General features: G+C 37.5%; 1 protein-coding gene across 3 annotated transcripts in view; it reads right to left on the reverse strand.

Annotated features, from left to right (window-relative positions):
- The window catches only part of LOC138760866 (unconventional myosin-VI-like), a 366,187-nt gene that overhangs the window by 159,675 nt on the left and 190,842 nt on the right, over nucleotides 1-15,670 (reverse strand). For all 3 annotated transcript variants that reach the window (XM_069932099.1, XM_069932097.1, XM_069932098.1), the window contains exons 5-7: nucleotides 2,838-2,967; nucleotides 1,452-1,557; nucleotides 1,081-1,136 (exon numbers count right to left, since the gene is read on the reverse strand). In XM_069932099.1, the coding sequence (XP_069788200.1) occupies nucleotides 1,081-1,136; nucleotides 1,452-1,557; nucleotides 2,838-2,967 (292 nt within the window). The remainder of the gene's footprint in view (nucleotides 1-1,080; nucleotides 1,137-1,451; nucleotides 1,558-2,837; nucleotides 2,968-15,670) is intronic.

The raw sequence follows: 15,670 nt of genomic DNA on the forward strand, positions 1-15,670 counted from the left end.
ACATATGTGACCTTCTTTGCTAGAGGAAAAAAACTAACACAAATGACTATGGGTTTTCTCACAGCCCCACAACTCCTCCAATTCTTTAACCTTCTACTTCTGAAAAATCTCTGCTGCACCTTTCATCTCCTTCCAATAATCCTCCTTCTGCTCATGCCTAAAACGTTGGTTCTTCACTATATAAACTGCACTGTGTAACCTGCTGAGTTTCTCCTCCCTCTCATATACCTCCTGTGCTTTCAGGCCCTAGAAATATCTGCTGCAGCCATGAATGTCTTTCAAAACTCCCAAGGCATTCTGCAGCCCATGGATGAATCTGAAGTTCTGTTCAGTTTGTGCCCTCCAAAATGGGGTCCTTTGGTTTGAATCACTCTAATTTTTGTTGCTGGAAGATGAGATAGAGCCTAATCCCATATATTAGCACAAAGCCAGCAAGCCATATCTTGCAAAGACAAATCCAAATCCAGTTGTCACTTCAGAAGGGACGCCATCACTCCCAGTTTCAGTTCATAACTGGAGGAAACAAAATCTCTTGCTTCTTCTAAAACACCAATTACATTAAAATGTATGCCCCTTATTGTTATGACTCCTCTGTTAAAGGAATTAAATCCCTCCTATTTGTTTCATCAGGCCCTCTCATAAATTGATACACCTCAGTTTGGCCTTTCCCAAGCCTTCTTTGTTCCAGAGAATCAAACCAAGTCTATCTTATTTATTAAAATATTCCCATCATAGGATTGCATTCTACTTCAGTGACATAGTTCAAGTACAATTTCCTCACTCTTATTTTCAATGCCCCCAGCAAGGGAAAGGCTCCCATATACCTCCTTCACCATCTGCTCTGCTACCAATCATGAAAAGTTTTCATCTCAAGATGCTTCCTTGGCTTACAGGAAGTTCTTCATTGTTGCAATTCCATGAGGAAAAAATGTTTAATTTTAGACGCTGCAAAAATCATACTGTATGAGTGTGAGGTGTGTACATGCAACCAGCCAAGCGTGCATGCCAGAGTAGTGTTTGAGTACGCAATCTCCAACTACACGTGTGCAAGAGCAGACACTGTCTCCAGGTTCCGCTTACCTTCCACAATCCTCTCATCGATGTCTTGACCAGTTCCATATGATTCAGTCAAGTACCTGGAGAACAGATAGGGACATAAAGGAAAGACTGGATGTCCTCATGAAATCCATGGAACACCACGAGACAGAAACAGTTTTGGCAAGCCTTTAAGAGGATCCCAAATTCTTCCACAAAAGAAAACTACAAAGGGGTACTAGTGCAAAGAAACAGGACGTGGGAACATGATACTGAGCGGGAGAGACAAGGAGGAGGAGGTTGAGGGAGCAAAGATCAGCAAGGGGTGGGGGAGAAAAGTGAAAATTATGAGGAGGGAGTGGAACAAAGGAGACCCAAGGTTCAATTGTGGCAACCACTGTAAAATAGGTACATACCGAAGAACAAACTTCGTGTTTTCTGTTTTCCCAGCACCTGATTCCCCTGACACAATGATGGACTGGCTTAATTTATGTACCTTCATATCACGGTAAGCCTTATCAGCTAAGAGTCAAGATTAAAAACAGTTAGAAATGTATCAATATGGGGATATCTGCGCTTTATAGTTTAAAATCTAGGCTTTAAACTCAGCAAAAGCAGTTCATCACAGAATTTTCTCTTCAGCAAGACTATAAACACATGGGTAAATAATTTAGGTTATTTAATAATATGAAAAAATGAGAATTCAATGGAAGAATAATTTTTTTCATAAAGTTTTTTTAAAGGTCAATTCTGAAACAACAGATCAAAATCACTCATGTGGGTGCTCAACAATGGCTCAAAAAATATTATACTCTGACAAGACTTTTCAAAATATCCACACTAAATTAGCGTAAATATATCCAGATTAGTTCAACATTTATGTTGCATACTCTGGTAATCCAGCCTCTGATTGCTCAGAGTGTTGGCTTGCTCATTAGGCTGTAATGCAAGCTGGGAATCTAGAGTATAGCCAAGGTCAGAGTCCAGACCATGGGCTTTGTATACCACATAGAAAACCAAGGATAGGGGTAGTTTTATGGCTGGAACTCTGGTCCAAAATGTGTCTGTTTAAATTCACTGGGTTAATGGGAAGGTTTATTGCACTATCGTGGAACAAATTGGAAATTAAAGCATTTGGATACAAGTCAGAACAACATCCAAAAGTCCAGAAAATCCACTCATCTAGCACGACCAATTGCCAGATTCGCAGTTTTTTCTTCCATTGAATTCTCATTTTTTCATATCAGTGAGATAATTAATTATTATTCCATCAGATAAACTCAGAGCAAGATTGTGAAATGGTACAATGTTCATCTGATAAAGGGTTCTGGATCCATGGATGCTGCCTGATGTACTGGGTGTTTCCAGCATATTCTGTTTTAATTTGTTCATTTGACTGCGCCTGGACATATAGTCCCAGTGACTGGGAAACAATGAAACATGTACATTCATGTCATGAACTTGCATGATGGCAATATAAAATAGAGGCCCTGAATCAATCTGTGCCCTCTGGATAAAGAAAGAAGTGAAGAGAGAGTCTAAAAACTTCCTTCTGATTTGGAATAGGGGCAAAAACAACTTCCAAAATAGCTTTCAACCAACAAAGATGGACTGTGAGCAGTGTCACCTGCTCCTTGATCCACACAAACAATGTGGTTGAATCAGAGAAACAAAACCTACATTTTGAAACAATACGATCAAGGACAATTCCTCAAGTCTGTGGTCTAGCTCTAAAATCTGAAAAATCCACAGCACAAAGCAATGGTTAGAATGAGCATGAAGAAATGGACAGAATCACTCACCGATAGCATAGACATGTGGTGGTAGAGTGCCTAAGGATTTCCCCTTGTACTTCTGAATGGAATCTGATGAGTACAGTTTAGGAATGTCATAGTATGGGTTCACTGCTATCAGTATGTTGGCTACATAAGTCTGCAATGGAAACACAGGAAAGGACATGTGAATAATGCTGAAGTGCTGTCCCACAGCTTACAAAAGTAGAAGAATTCAAATGATCACTTCAGTTCATCACATCCAAAACCAATTCCAAAATAAAGCAATGGTGTTGAGTATCTAGCCCATATCTGGGTACAAAAAACACATTTTACTTCAAACAGAGAAATACAATCTCTCAATAAGTAGTATCACTTATGTCACCAAAGGAGCCAGACAATGAGCCTCTCTAACAAGGCCATTAATCCATCTTCCTTGACATTCGATGGCATTACCCCTCCCCCCACCAAAGTCCAGGAGATCATCATTAAAAAAAACGCAGTTGAATAATCACATAAACAGACTGCCAATAAGAGAAAGGCAGAGGTGAACGATCAGCGTTTGGTGAACACATGCCTGTCCTTTAAATTTAAGTGCAGTATCTTTTTTTAAACAGGAAAAACACCTAAAAAGCTATATTAGCATTTAAGTGCTGAAACATTTCTACAAGTAAATTGAAGTATTATTTTGAAATCAAATGCCAACTCCTTACTGTCGTATGATGAGAATTACATTTGCAAGTTGTGATGCACCTAGTGATTTTTCATACTGCAGTTCACAACTCTCTCTTGTCTCTGAATGTGTATATTTTTGTGTGACCATGTTTTCAAATTGCCAGGTCCAATAATAGTCTGTTATGGGCCTTACAAAAGAAATTAGAATGATTGCCCAGCATCATATGAACTGTTGCTGAGGTGCATGGAGATAAGCAAGACAAATCGTGCCTGTGTCAACAAAGAGATTTTTTTTAAATAATTTTTTAATTTTTTTCCACTGTGAACCATATCAACTAAAATACATACAAACATTTCCCTCTTAAATATACACAGTGGCATTTTCTCCCCTTTTCTCCCCCCCTACCTTCCCTCCCCCCTTCCCACCCACCTCCAAAACCAATAAACATTCATCATATACAATAAAACCATTAAACAATGTCACCACACAATGAAAATAAAGAAAAATGTGTCATCTACTTTTATACACTGGATCAAGTCATTTTGTCTTCTCAGAGATCTTTCTTCTAAGTAATATAAGTAAAGAATTAGGTCTCAAACTGGATGAAGCGCAAAAAAGATTTATTATGATAGTTTTAGCTGTAGCAAAAAATGTATAAGGTTGGGATCTTTATTGATACGCAAGTTGGAAGAGGAGATATTGTATCCAAAGTAGGGGGTGGGGGAGGAAGAGAGAAAGAAGAGGGGAGAACTGGTGAAGGGCCAAGAGGTGATGGGATATTGGATAGAAAACAGAAAGAGAGATTGCTCTGCATGTCATTTTTCTATCCAACATTCTTCTACCTCCTGGCCCCTTGTTTTTTTTTACCTCTTTAGAAAACATGGAGGACCCCCTTCCTACTTTAGTCTTGATAATGGGAATCAACCTGAAATGCTTACTGTCCACTTCTCTCCAAGGATGTTGCCTAACCTCCCAAGTAACATGTTGTCCTTGAGAGAAGTCCCGGATTCCAAAAGCAATTAAAAAATTACAACAGGGGCAGAGAATGAGCAGACCTGCTTTGGCAGAGCACTCCATAAATTTTTTTAAAGATTGCTCAAAAATACTTTTTTTAAAGTTTTTATTTTACCAGAAGTTTTCTTATATTAATAAGTAACAAAGATGACTGGAAAAAACAAAACCAAAGTCAGAAGAAGCTCAGAGTTTGTCTGCGACATCGACGGATAGTCTGAAGGGAGCTGCTTCAACTTCCTCAACTTGTCTTAGGAACACGGTTTGCAAAAATTGGAGGACTGATGAAAAATTTAGCAGACTCGATCAAAAACATGGGTGAGTCAATCATCGATTTAATGGAACAAATGAATAATGCTGAAAAAGACTAAGGAAAACATAATTAAAAAATTGGAAGAACTGCATTACCAAGCAAAACATTGGGCGATTGATTAAAAAAATGCTCCTTGATAAGAATGATCATATGGAGAACTTTAGCAGATGAAATAATGTATGAATAATTGGTTTAAAAGAAGATGCAGAAGGAAGAATGTGTGGCTGAGGGGTTGGTGTAAAAGACAGGGTTTTGGCTTCTTGGACCATTGGGATCTCTTTTGAGGAAGGCATGACCTTTACAAGAAGGATGGGTTACACCTAAACCTAAAAGGGGTCAATATATTGGCAGCTAGGTTTAGTACAGCCGTCAGATGCGGTTTAAACTAATTTGACAGGGGGATGGGAACCAGTATGATAGGGCAAAGGACAGGAAAGATAAAACAGGAAAAGTTAGGTTATGCAGTGAAAGTAAAAAATCAGAAAGAGCAAGGAGGGTGAAAAAAGCAAATCTGAAGGCTTTATATCTTAATGCAAGAAGCATTCAGAACAAGGTAGATAAATTGGCTGTGGAAATTGAGACAAACAAATACGATTTGATTGGGATTATAGAAACATGGCTGCAAGGTGGGCAAGCCTGGGAACGTAACATCCCGGGGTATACAATATTTAGGAAGGATCGGCAAGAAAGAAAACGGGGTGGGGTAGCATTGATGGTGAGAGAAGGGACCGACACGATTGACAGGAAGGATATCAACTCCGAAGATGCGGAATCTATATGGGTAGAACTGAGGAATATCAAGGGGCGGAAAATGTTAGTGGGGTTGGTATATAGGCCTCCAAATAGTAATGTAGAGGTGAGGGAAGGCATAAAAAGAGAAATTAGAGAACCGTGCAATAAGGGAACAGCTGTCATCATGGGAGACTTTAATTTACATATAGATTGGACTAGCCAAATTAGTAAAAATAACGAAGAGGAGGAATTCCTTGAATGTTTACAGGACGGTTATCTAGACCAATATGTCGAGGAACCAACTCGGGAGCAGGCCATTTTAGACTGGGTATTATGCAATGAAAAGGGGCTAATCAGCAATCTTGTTGTACGAGGACCTTTGGGTAGGAGCGATCACAATATGATCGAATTCTCACTCAACATGGAGAGTGAAGAAATTAAAACCGAGACTAAGGTCCTGAATTTAAATAAAGGGAATTATGATGGTATGAGACGAGAGTTGAGTAAGATTGATTGGGTGGTGTTTATGGGGGGATTGACGATGGATAGACAATGGAAAGCATTCAAAGATCTAATGGAAGAATTGCAGAAATCGTTTATACCGATTTGGCATAAAAATAAACCAAAAAAGGTGACTCAGTTGTGGATAACAAGGGAAATTAGAGACAGCATTAGGTCCAAAGAGAGAGCATATCAATTGGCAAAAAAAAGTACCAAATCCGAAGACTGGGAACAGTTCAAGATGCAGCAAAGGAGGACAAAGGGATTAATCAAAAGGGCAAAAATAAATTACGAAAGTAAGCTTGCGGAAAACATAAAAACCAACTGCAAAAGCTTTTATAGATATATCAAGAGGAAAAGATTGGTGAAAACCAGAGTAGGTCCCTTGCAGTCAAAATCAGGGGAATATATAATGGGGAATAAGGAAATGGCAGACCAATTAAATTCTTACTTTAGTTCTGTTTTCACAAGAGAGGATACAAATAACCTCCCAAGGATGCTGGGAAACATAGAGACTAATGCAAGGGAGCAGCTGAAAGAAATCAGTATCTCTAAGGAATGGTCTTGGGGAAATTGAAGGGCTTGAAGGACGATAAATCCCAAGGGCCTGATAAGCTACATCCTAGGGTACTTAAAGAAGTGGACATTCAGATAGCAGATGCTTTAAGAATTATTTTCCAGAACTCGATAGACTCAGGATCAGTACCCATGGATTGGAGGGTAGCTAATGTTACCCCACTATTTAAAAAGGGGGGTAGAGAAAAAGCGGGGAATTATAGGCCAGTGAGCCTTCCATCCGTAGTGGGCAAAATGATGGAATCCATTATTAAGGATGTAATAGCAGAGCATATGACTAGCAGAGAAGGGATCGGACAGAGTCAACATGGATTTACAACAGGTAAATCGTGCTTGACAAACCTATTGGAATTCTTTGAGATGGTGACAGGCAAAATAGATGGGGGAGAGCCAGTGAATGTGGTGTACCTGGATTTCCAAAAGGCCTTTGATAAGGTCCCACATAAACAACTGGCATGCAAATTCAAGGCTCATGGGATTGGGGGGAAGGTATTGATGTGGATTGAGAACTGGCTGGCAGATAGAAGACAGAGTTGGGATAAATGGCTCATTTTCTGAGTGGCAGTGGGGTGCCACAGGGATCTGTACTGGGACCCCAGCTGTTCACAATTTACATTAATGATCTAGATGAGGGGATTGGATGTAATTTCTCCAAATTTGCAGACGACACAAAACTAGGAGGGGTTGTGTGCACTGAAGAGGGGGGTCAGGAAGCTCCAATGTGATTTGGATAAATTGGGGGACTGGGCAGATACATGGCAAATGCACTACAATGTGGATAAATGTGAGGTTATCCACTTTGGTAATACAAACCGGAGGGCAGATTACTATTTGAATGGCAATAGATTGGGAGATGGGGAAGTGTAGAGAGACCTTGGGGTTCTTGTGCACCAGTCACTGAAGGCGAGCATGCAGGTACTACAGTGGGTTAAAAAGGCAAATGGTATGTTGGCCTTCATATCAAGAGGGTTTGAGTATAGGAATAAGGATACCTTACTGCAGCTGTAGAGCCTAGGTGAGACCACACCTGGAGTATTGTGTGCAGTTTTGGTCGCCTTATCTGAGGAAGGATGTTCTTGCAATGGAGGGAGTGCAAAGGCGATTCACCAGGCTGATACCTGGAATGGCAGGAATAACTTATGAGGAAAGATTGCGCAATTTGGGATTGTACTCGCTGGAGTTTAGAAGATTGAGAGGGGATCTCATAGAGACATATAAAATTCTGGCAGGACTGGACAGAATGGATGCGGAAGGGATGTTTCCAATGGTGGGGGAGTCCAGAACCCAGGGCCATGGTTTGAGGATAATAGGCAAACCATTTAGAACCGAGATGAGGAGGAATTTCTTTACCCAGAGGATGGTGAATCTGTGGAATTCATTGCCACAGAGAGCAGTAGAGGCAGGTTCATTGAATATATTTAAGAGGGAATTAGATATATTTCTTCAGTATAAGGGAATTAGAGGTTACGGAGAGAAGGCGGGGACAGGGTACTGAACTTTAAGATCAGCCATGATCTCATTGAATGGCGGAGCAGGCTCGAAGGGCCAAATGACCTACTCCTGCTCCTATCTTCTATGTTTCTATGAAGAGATGTGGTTAAATTCTTTGAATCCTGGATTCCTGATGTACTTTGTGCTGAGTCCTTCGGTGGACAAGTACAGATTGAGAGACCCTATTGAACCTTCGGGCCTAGAAAAAGAAGATACGCATCCTCAACCGGTCTTTGTGATGCTGTTGAGCTTCAGGGATTGGGAAGCCATCTTAAGAGCAGCATTTGAGTACTCTAAAATGAATAATGCCTGGATGAAATGGGCATGTTTTTCCAAGATTTCAGCCCAGTGGTAGTACAGAAAAGAATTCTACGAGGTCAAGCAGCAGCTCTGGGCAAAAAATCCCAGGTTTACCCAGCGATTTTACGGGTGGAAGTGTCAGAAGGTAACCGGCGGTTTTTCAAGATAAAGCAAGAGACAGAAGAATTTGTTTGAGGATTTTAGAAGAAAAATGACTTTGGAAGAGCACTTTATGAAGATTGTATTTTTGTAGACTAAGATATTTTTTTGAGTCATCTGATACTTATTAGGTAATGTTGATCTTTCTTATTGATTCTTCACAGAGCATGGAGAGCTCAGGGAAATGTTAAATGTTGAATAAAGTAACAACAGGATATAGACACCGGTCCGGGGGGGGGGGGGGGGGCAGGTAATGACATCAGGAGGGAAGTTTGTTTTAAAAATGGTGCTTTAGGGTGGGGCTCTTCTTCATCCATGGAGAATACCGCAGGATTTTCTTGGCGGGCTTCCATGGTTTCTTGTTTACGTCACAGTCACAGCAGGGCCTTTACACATTTTTTCCAAAATGGAAGAGATCTCAAGATTGTTTAATTATTTACTGTGCAATATTTGTCTGTAAATCAATATGGATAAATATGTTAAAGTTTATAAGTTTTAACGTTAACAGTTTAAATGGAGTTTTGGCTCACTTAAAAAAAATTAAAGGCAGATGTAGTCTTTTTACAGAAAACATAACTTACTAAGGTGGAACATGGCAAGTTAAAAAGAGGATGGTGGGGCAGGTTTTCTTATCGTTTAATCTTAAAGCAAGAGGGGTTGCAATTTTAATAAATAAAAATGTTCCAGTTATTTTAGAGAGTATATCAAGAGACCAAGCAGGTAGATATGTGATGGTGAATTGCAAGATTTATTCAGAATCTTTATGAACATTTATGCACCAAACTAAGGTGACAAAATCTTTATGAAGGATATCTTTCTGAAAGCTGCGGAGGGGAGACAAAATATTTTGATAGAAGGAGATTTTAATATCTCTTGTTATCTTAACAGTAACTAGGGCTAAGGGTGCTAAAATAACATTATCTTATATGAAGGAAATAAATTTGATTGCTATTTGGAGGCAACTTAACCCAACAGAGAGAGACTATTCTTTCTACTCAAGGGTACATTATTCATATACAAGAATGGATTTATTTTTACTGTCGGCTGGACTAAAAGATAGGGCGATGAAGTCAGAATATTTATCGAAGCTACTTTTGGAGACAACACTTTCCTTATTCTTATATATCTTAATTTAAAAATATATTCCAAATGCATGAGCTACAATATTCCAAATTTCGATCTCTTTAATCCAATAAATCCAACTCTGTGACTGCTGCTTTATGTAGCTTTAATTCATTGATAAAACAGATAAACAATTTGCATAGCTTTGCCTTAACTTTCATAATGATGAATAACAAAGCATTTACTGTATAATGATAGATATGAAACGTATATAAAAAGCTCAAACTTTAAAGAGATGCATAACATTATTTAAAGAGACAAAAAAGTATTTAAAGAGAAACACAATTCAAAGAAAAATTTCTCGTGCTCATGCCTTCTCCACATCCTGAAGAATAATGAGCAAGCTGTTGGTTTGTGCAGATATTATGACATGTTACATCATAGTAATTATGGTAACACTACAAACAATAGTCTCTTAAAGAAATAGGCACAAAATTAACTAAGAGTTAAAAAATACAAGATTTTAACCTTTACAACTTCCTAATCACTCACCACTTACACTGACCATTTCAATAGCAGAGAAACAAGAAGGTGTTTACAGATGGCGTTTGATCCCCATAATGTTCAAGTGGGAGGATTTTTAAAAATTTATAAGGCAACAAATATAAATCTATTGAGAAACAATTTTGGGATCAACGAATAACAGCTTTTTAATATGGGATACAATGAAGGCTTTTTTGAGAGGACAGATTATTTCATTTATGAAAAATATAATGCAATTAAATAATTTGGAAAGAGAGATATTGGAACTAGAAAAATATCATCAAACAACAGGTGAACAGGATAAATATAGAACAATGGAAAACAAAAAAAAAACATAATACCTTACAAACATACAGAATGGAAAGGACAATACTTAAGACTAGGCAGAAATATTATGAACTGGGGAAACAGGCTCATAAGGTGCTGGCATGGCAATTAAAGGTGGAAGAGTCAACAAAGGCAATAAATACAATACAGAAGGATGCCAATGCAGTTACATAGAACATCATCAGAAAGAAATAAATGATGCCTTTCAGCAATAATACACTGAGCTTTATAAATCAGATATTCTGGGCATGTAAATGAAATACGAGTTTTTAGAAGGGGCTGAACTTCCGAGATTGGACGAAAATGATAGAAACGACCTGGAAGCCGCTTTTACAAGGGAAGAGAATGAGAAAGCGTTGAGCATGTGTCCAGGAGATGGCGGGTTTCCACTTGAGTTCCATAAAGAATTTAAAGATATGTTAATGCTATTACTGATGGATACATTGGATCGAGTGGTGGAGACACAGACCCTTCCAGAATCTTTTCCAATGGCAACAATTACAGCATTACCCAAAAAGAATAGAGATCCATTAAAAACATCATAATATAAGCCAATTTCTCTTCTTAATGCTGACTACAAAATTGTAGAAAAGGCATTAGCCAATAAGCTGGGGCATTATCTACCAAAATTAATATATCTGGACTAGGTGGGATTTGTAAAGGGTAGACATTCAGCAAATAATCTAGCTAGACTGTTTAATATAATACATATGGCAAAATTTGAGCATAATTCAATACAACAGTTTCTCTGGAGGCAGAAAAAGCATTCAACTGTTTAGAATAGCTGTTTTTGTTTAAAACATTAGTAGAGAAATTTGGTATAGTAAGGGGATTTATTAATTGGATTAAGGCGTTATATCACAGACCACAAGTGAAGATAATTACAAATAGTTAAAAGTCAACAGTATTCCCTTTGAGTAGGTTGAGAAGGTAAGGATGTCCTCTGTCTCCAACATTGTTTATAATGCTACATTATTAGAAGAGATCCTAAGTTTAAGGGCTTCATGGTTGGACAAAATGAACATAAAATTAGTTTATTTGCGAGTTATGTATTATTATATTTGTCAGATTCAGAAGGGTCCTTGAAAAAGTTACAGGAGACCCTCAGAAAATATGGTAGAGTATCTAGTTATAAGGTTAATATGGACAAAAGTAAAATAATACCCTTAACAAACCATGATTATGAAAGATATAAAAGAGACTGTAGGTTTAAATGGAAATCAGATGGGATTAAATATTTGGGAGTATTAACACAACAATTTACAAAATTGTATAAGCTTAATTATATTCCTCTGCTTGGTAAAATAGAACAGAACTTACAAAAATGGAAGGATTTGCTGATAAACATTAATAGGAAGAGTGAGATGTGTAAAGATGAAAGTGATGCCGAGACTTCAATACTTGTTCCAATCACTACCTATAGATTTACCTAAGAATTTTTTCAAATTGTTTAACAATCAAGAAAGGCGATTCCTATGGAATAACAAAATGCCCAGAATTGTGTTGGAAAAACTAACCTGGGATTATAAATTAAGAGGGCCAAGATTTTCAGTGTTTAAAAAATATTATCTGACTGCACAAGCAAGATTTTTAGCATCTTTTTTTTAAGGGAATTCACCATACTGTGTTCGTATGGGACTACATTCAATGAATGAAGTAACAGCTAAGGATTTTATTTATAAATGGAGCATTAAATCAATAGAAAGGAAGACAAGTAACCTTATCTTGGCACATATGGTAAAAAAAATGACAGGAAACTAATGAATGTAACGGGAAAAAAAACTGGGTATTTTGCTAAGAGCTCCGTTATGTAATAATGTATTGTTACCAATGAATATGGGTGACAAAATTCTAAACATATAGTTATAAAATACATTGTTTAGCAGACTATTATAAAGATGGTGTTTAATGTCAATTGAACAAAAGAGACAGACCTATGGAGTATCTAATGGAATATTTCTATGTTTTTTTTAAACTGAGAGCTTTCTTGAGGGAAAGATGGGGACAGGCTTGACTCCTCCAGGAGTTAGTGAAATGGAATGGACACTCTGGATGGATAATATGTCCAAATTTATTACCAGAATATATTTTGCTCTTCAGTTAGAAAGTGTTAAACTGGTCTACAGAGATCAAAGGAAAGGTGGGAGTCCGACTTAGGTGATGCAATATCAGAACAATCCTGGTCTGGAAAGTGTAACTTCAACTATTAATGCAAGATATGGGTTGGTTCAATATAATTTTTCAGCTGTTTCTCACTCCACAGAAGTTACACAAATCTAAACCAGAAATACCAGAACTGTGTTTTAGGTGTGAAATAGAGGAAGGAACATTCTTTCATTCAACTTCATCATGTGTGAAGGTTAGACCTTTTTGGCAAGAAATTTCTGAAGTATTAACAAGAATTACAAAGGTGATATTCCCAGGTGATCCGGAACTTTATTTGTTAGGCAATTTTATAGACAAAAGTAATGATCTCACAGAGTTTCAAATTTCGTTTGTTGAAATTGCACTAGCAGTGGTCAAAAAGTGTATTGCAATCACATGGATGTTGGTCTCTCCAGTTACCTTGACTAAGTGGATAGTTATATATCAATGGAAAAAAATAAAATTTAAGGAACAAGTATAATACATTCCTTAAAATATGGCGACCATATATGAACTACATTGGTCCCCAACTTTAATAATGCTGATAAATTCAAAAGTGATCTCTCCCTGACTCCTGAGGTTAATTTAAATGGTGAGCTCTGATGGTGTATGTAAAGGTATTTAGTTGAGGGCGTGGGGGACTGAAGGATGTTTTTATATGTGTTTTTTTTTGCTTTATACAAAATTTAATATATATATGTATATTTTTATTGACATATTATCACTGTTAACTTTTTAAGAAAAATTTTTAAAAATTTAAAAATATATTACAGCAGGAGATATCTGGAGGCCAGAAATATTCACAGTCCATCCATTCTTACTCCTTTCCATCTCAAATGAAAGTCATCACATCATTCTGACAGTGAAAGGTAACCACAGTACACAGTGCCTTGAGCACAGTATTTTGACAACATTGGAATGAAATTTAAGAATGTCATTCGGTTGCGGGGGAGGTGGGGAGTGGAACTTGATATGGTAGAGCCAGGAAGTGGAAATCTGACTCCCCTGGGAATTAGTTTAAAAAAAGTGCTATATAAGCAAAGTATACTGAACCAAAATTGTTAAAAACTGCTTAAGAACTGCCTTACAATGATCTAAGAATGTCACCCCAAAAGATGGAAAATTGTCACTAGCCCATCGGGAACACAAACAGAACATTGACAAGTCAAAGAAATGAGGCCTACCATCTCAATGGATCCGGGAGTTGGGGTAAGAGCTCATCCCCAAATGAGTCGTGCCCCTACGGGGGCTGTCCGACGTTCCATAACACCATCACAGCCGTTCCTTTGGGGTGATGGCATCGAAGAAGAAGATGCCAAACTACACACGCGCAAACCGGAAGAATTCCAAGATGTGGCTGGAGCCAGCAGCATTTTTGCTGGCTTCAATAAATACCAACCGTTAGTACAAGAACAAGAAGAAATTTCTTATCTGACTTACAGGCCAGCGATGAAGAGGAAGAAGATCAAGATGAAGAAACAAAGCAAATAAAAGATAAAGGTAGGAAACTTAAAATGTTACAGGAAGAAGACTACACAAATGCTGAGCTATTAAAAGAACTGAAAGAGATGATGAAAGGCATGAAAAATTCAGATAAATGAATGAAGAAGTACTTTGCTATTGTACATAAATTGCAAAATAAATTGGACAATGTGGATGAAAGAGTTAAGGCTGATATGGAGGTGTACAGGACAGAATGGTGAAAATGGAAAATGAGACTGATGTATGGGTCATTGAAAAGAAGCAACTTGGGGGAAAAATTGATTTATTAGAAAACTTTAGTAGAAGAAATAATATTAAAACTGTTGGCCTTAAAGAAAGTGAAGGTGGTGACGATCCAGTAAGATTATTTTCAACAATGGATTCTGAAGGTCCTGGGATCAGAAAAAATTGAAAAGCAAATGTCAAAATTGATAAAATGTCTTTGTTATAAAGACAGAGAAAATATTGGCTCTAGCAGCACAAAGTGCACTGGAATTTTATGGAACAAAGATATTTTTCTATGCTGATAAAGGTTTGAAATTGTTGAAGAGAAGAAAAAATAATTAATACAGTAAAGCACGCGTAATGGCAAAAAAGGCTAAATATTTGTTTTGCGCCATCCTGCCACTCTGAAGTTTTCTTGCAGGGAACTCTGATCTTTCTCTTGCAGGTCAGGCAGAATTTTAGGTAACTGTATTCAAGAAAAAAGATAAGAATACAAAAAAGAGAAATATAAATAACATGATTTATAATATTCATGTAAAAATATTCAGTAATAAATAATGTGCAAAGTAGAGTCCTTAAATGAGTTTCTGATTGATAATGTTGTTTCAGACTACAGGCTGGGAGAACTTAAGATTTCCAGATTTTAAAAAATATTACCAAGCTGCACAGGCTAGATATCTTGCAGCCTTCTTTGTGGAAGACAACTCCCTTGTTGGATTCAGATGGGGATGAACTCAATGGGGGAGGGGGAAGCAAAGGATTTTTCTATAAATGGAGTGTATAATCCCATACCATTACATACGATCAGAAAGTGGCAAGAAATTAATCAGTATGGGGAAAAAAAGTAGGGATATCAATAAAGGCACCATTGTGTAAAAATATGTTATTGCCTATGAATATAGGCAATAGAATATTAAATTCATGATAAAGGCATAAGATATATTAAAAACTGCCATACGGAAGGATCTCTTGTATCCTTCGAACAACTAAAACACAAATACGGAGTGGCCAATAGGACCTCCTTCTGCTTTCTCCAGCTCAGATCATTCTTAAGAGGAAGATGAGGTCCAACGTTGATGCCACCTGAAATTAGTGAAACGGAACAGTCTGGATGGGGGAAATACACCCAAATTTATAACAAAAATGTACTATGCTCTCCAGAGCAAAAGTGTAAAAGGAGGGTTACAGAGGTAGAGAAAGATGGGAGTTGGACTTGCGAGTGGTGATTTCAGAAAGATGGCTAAATTGGTGTAAGGAAAGCGTGATGTCAATTATAAATGCAAGATATGATTGGTTCAAAATAATTTTTTTTACACCAAT

This window comes from Narcine bancroftii, chromosome 4 (assembly GCF_036971445.1).
Source record: "Narcine bancroftii isolate sNarBan1 chromosome 4, sNarBan1.hap1, whole genome shotgun sequence".
In the NCBI taxonomy this organism is placed as follows: domain Eukaryota; kingdom Metazoa; phylum Chordata; class Chondrichthyes; order Torpediniformes; family Narcinidae; genus Narcine; species Narcine bancroftii.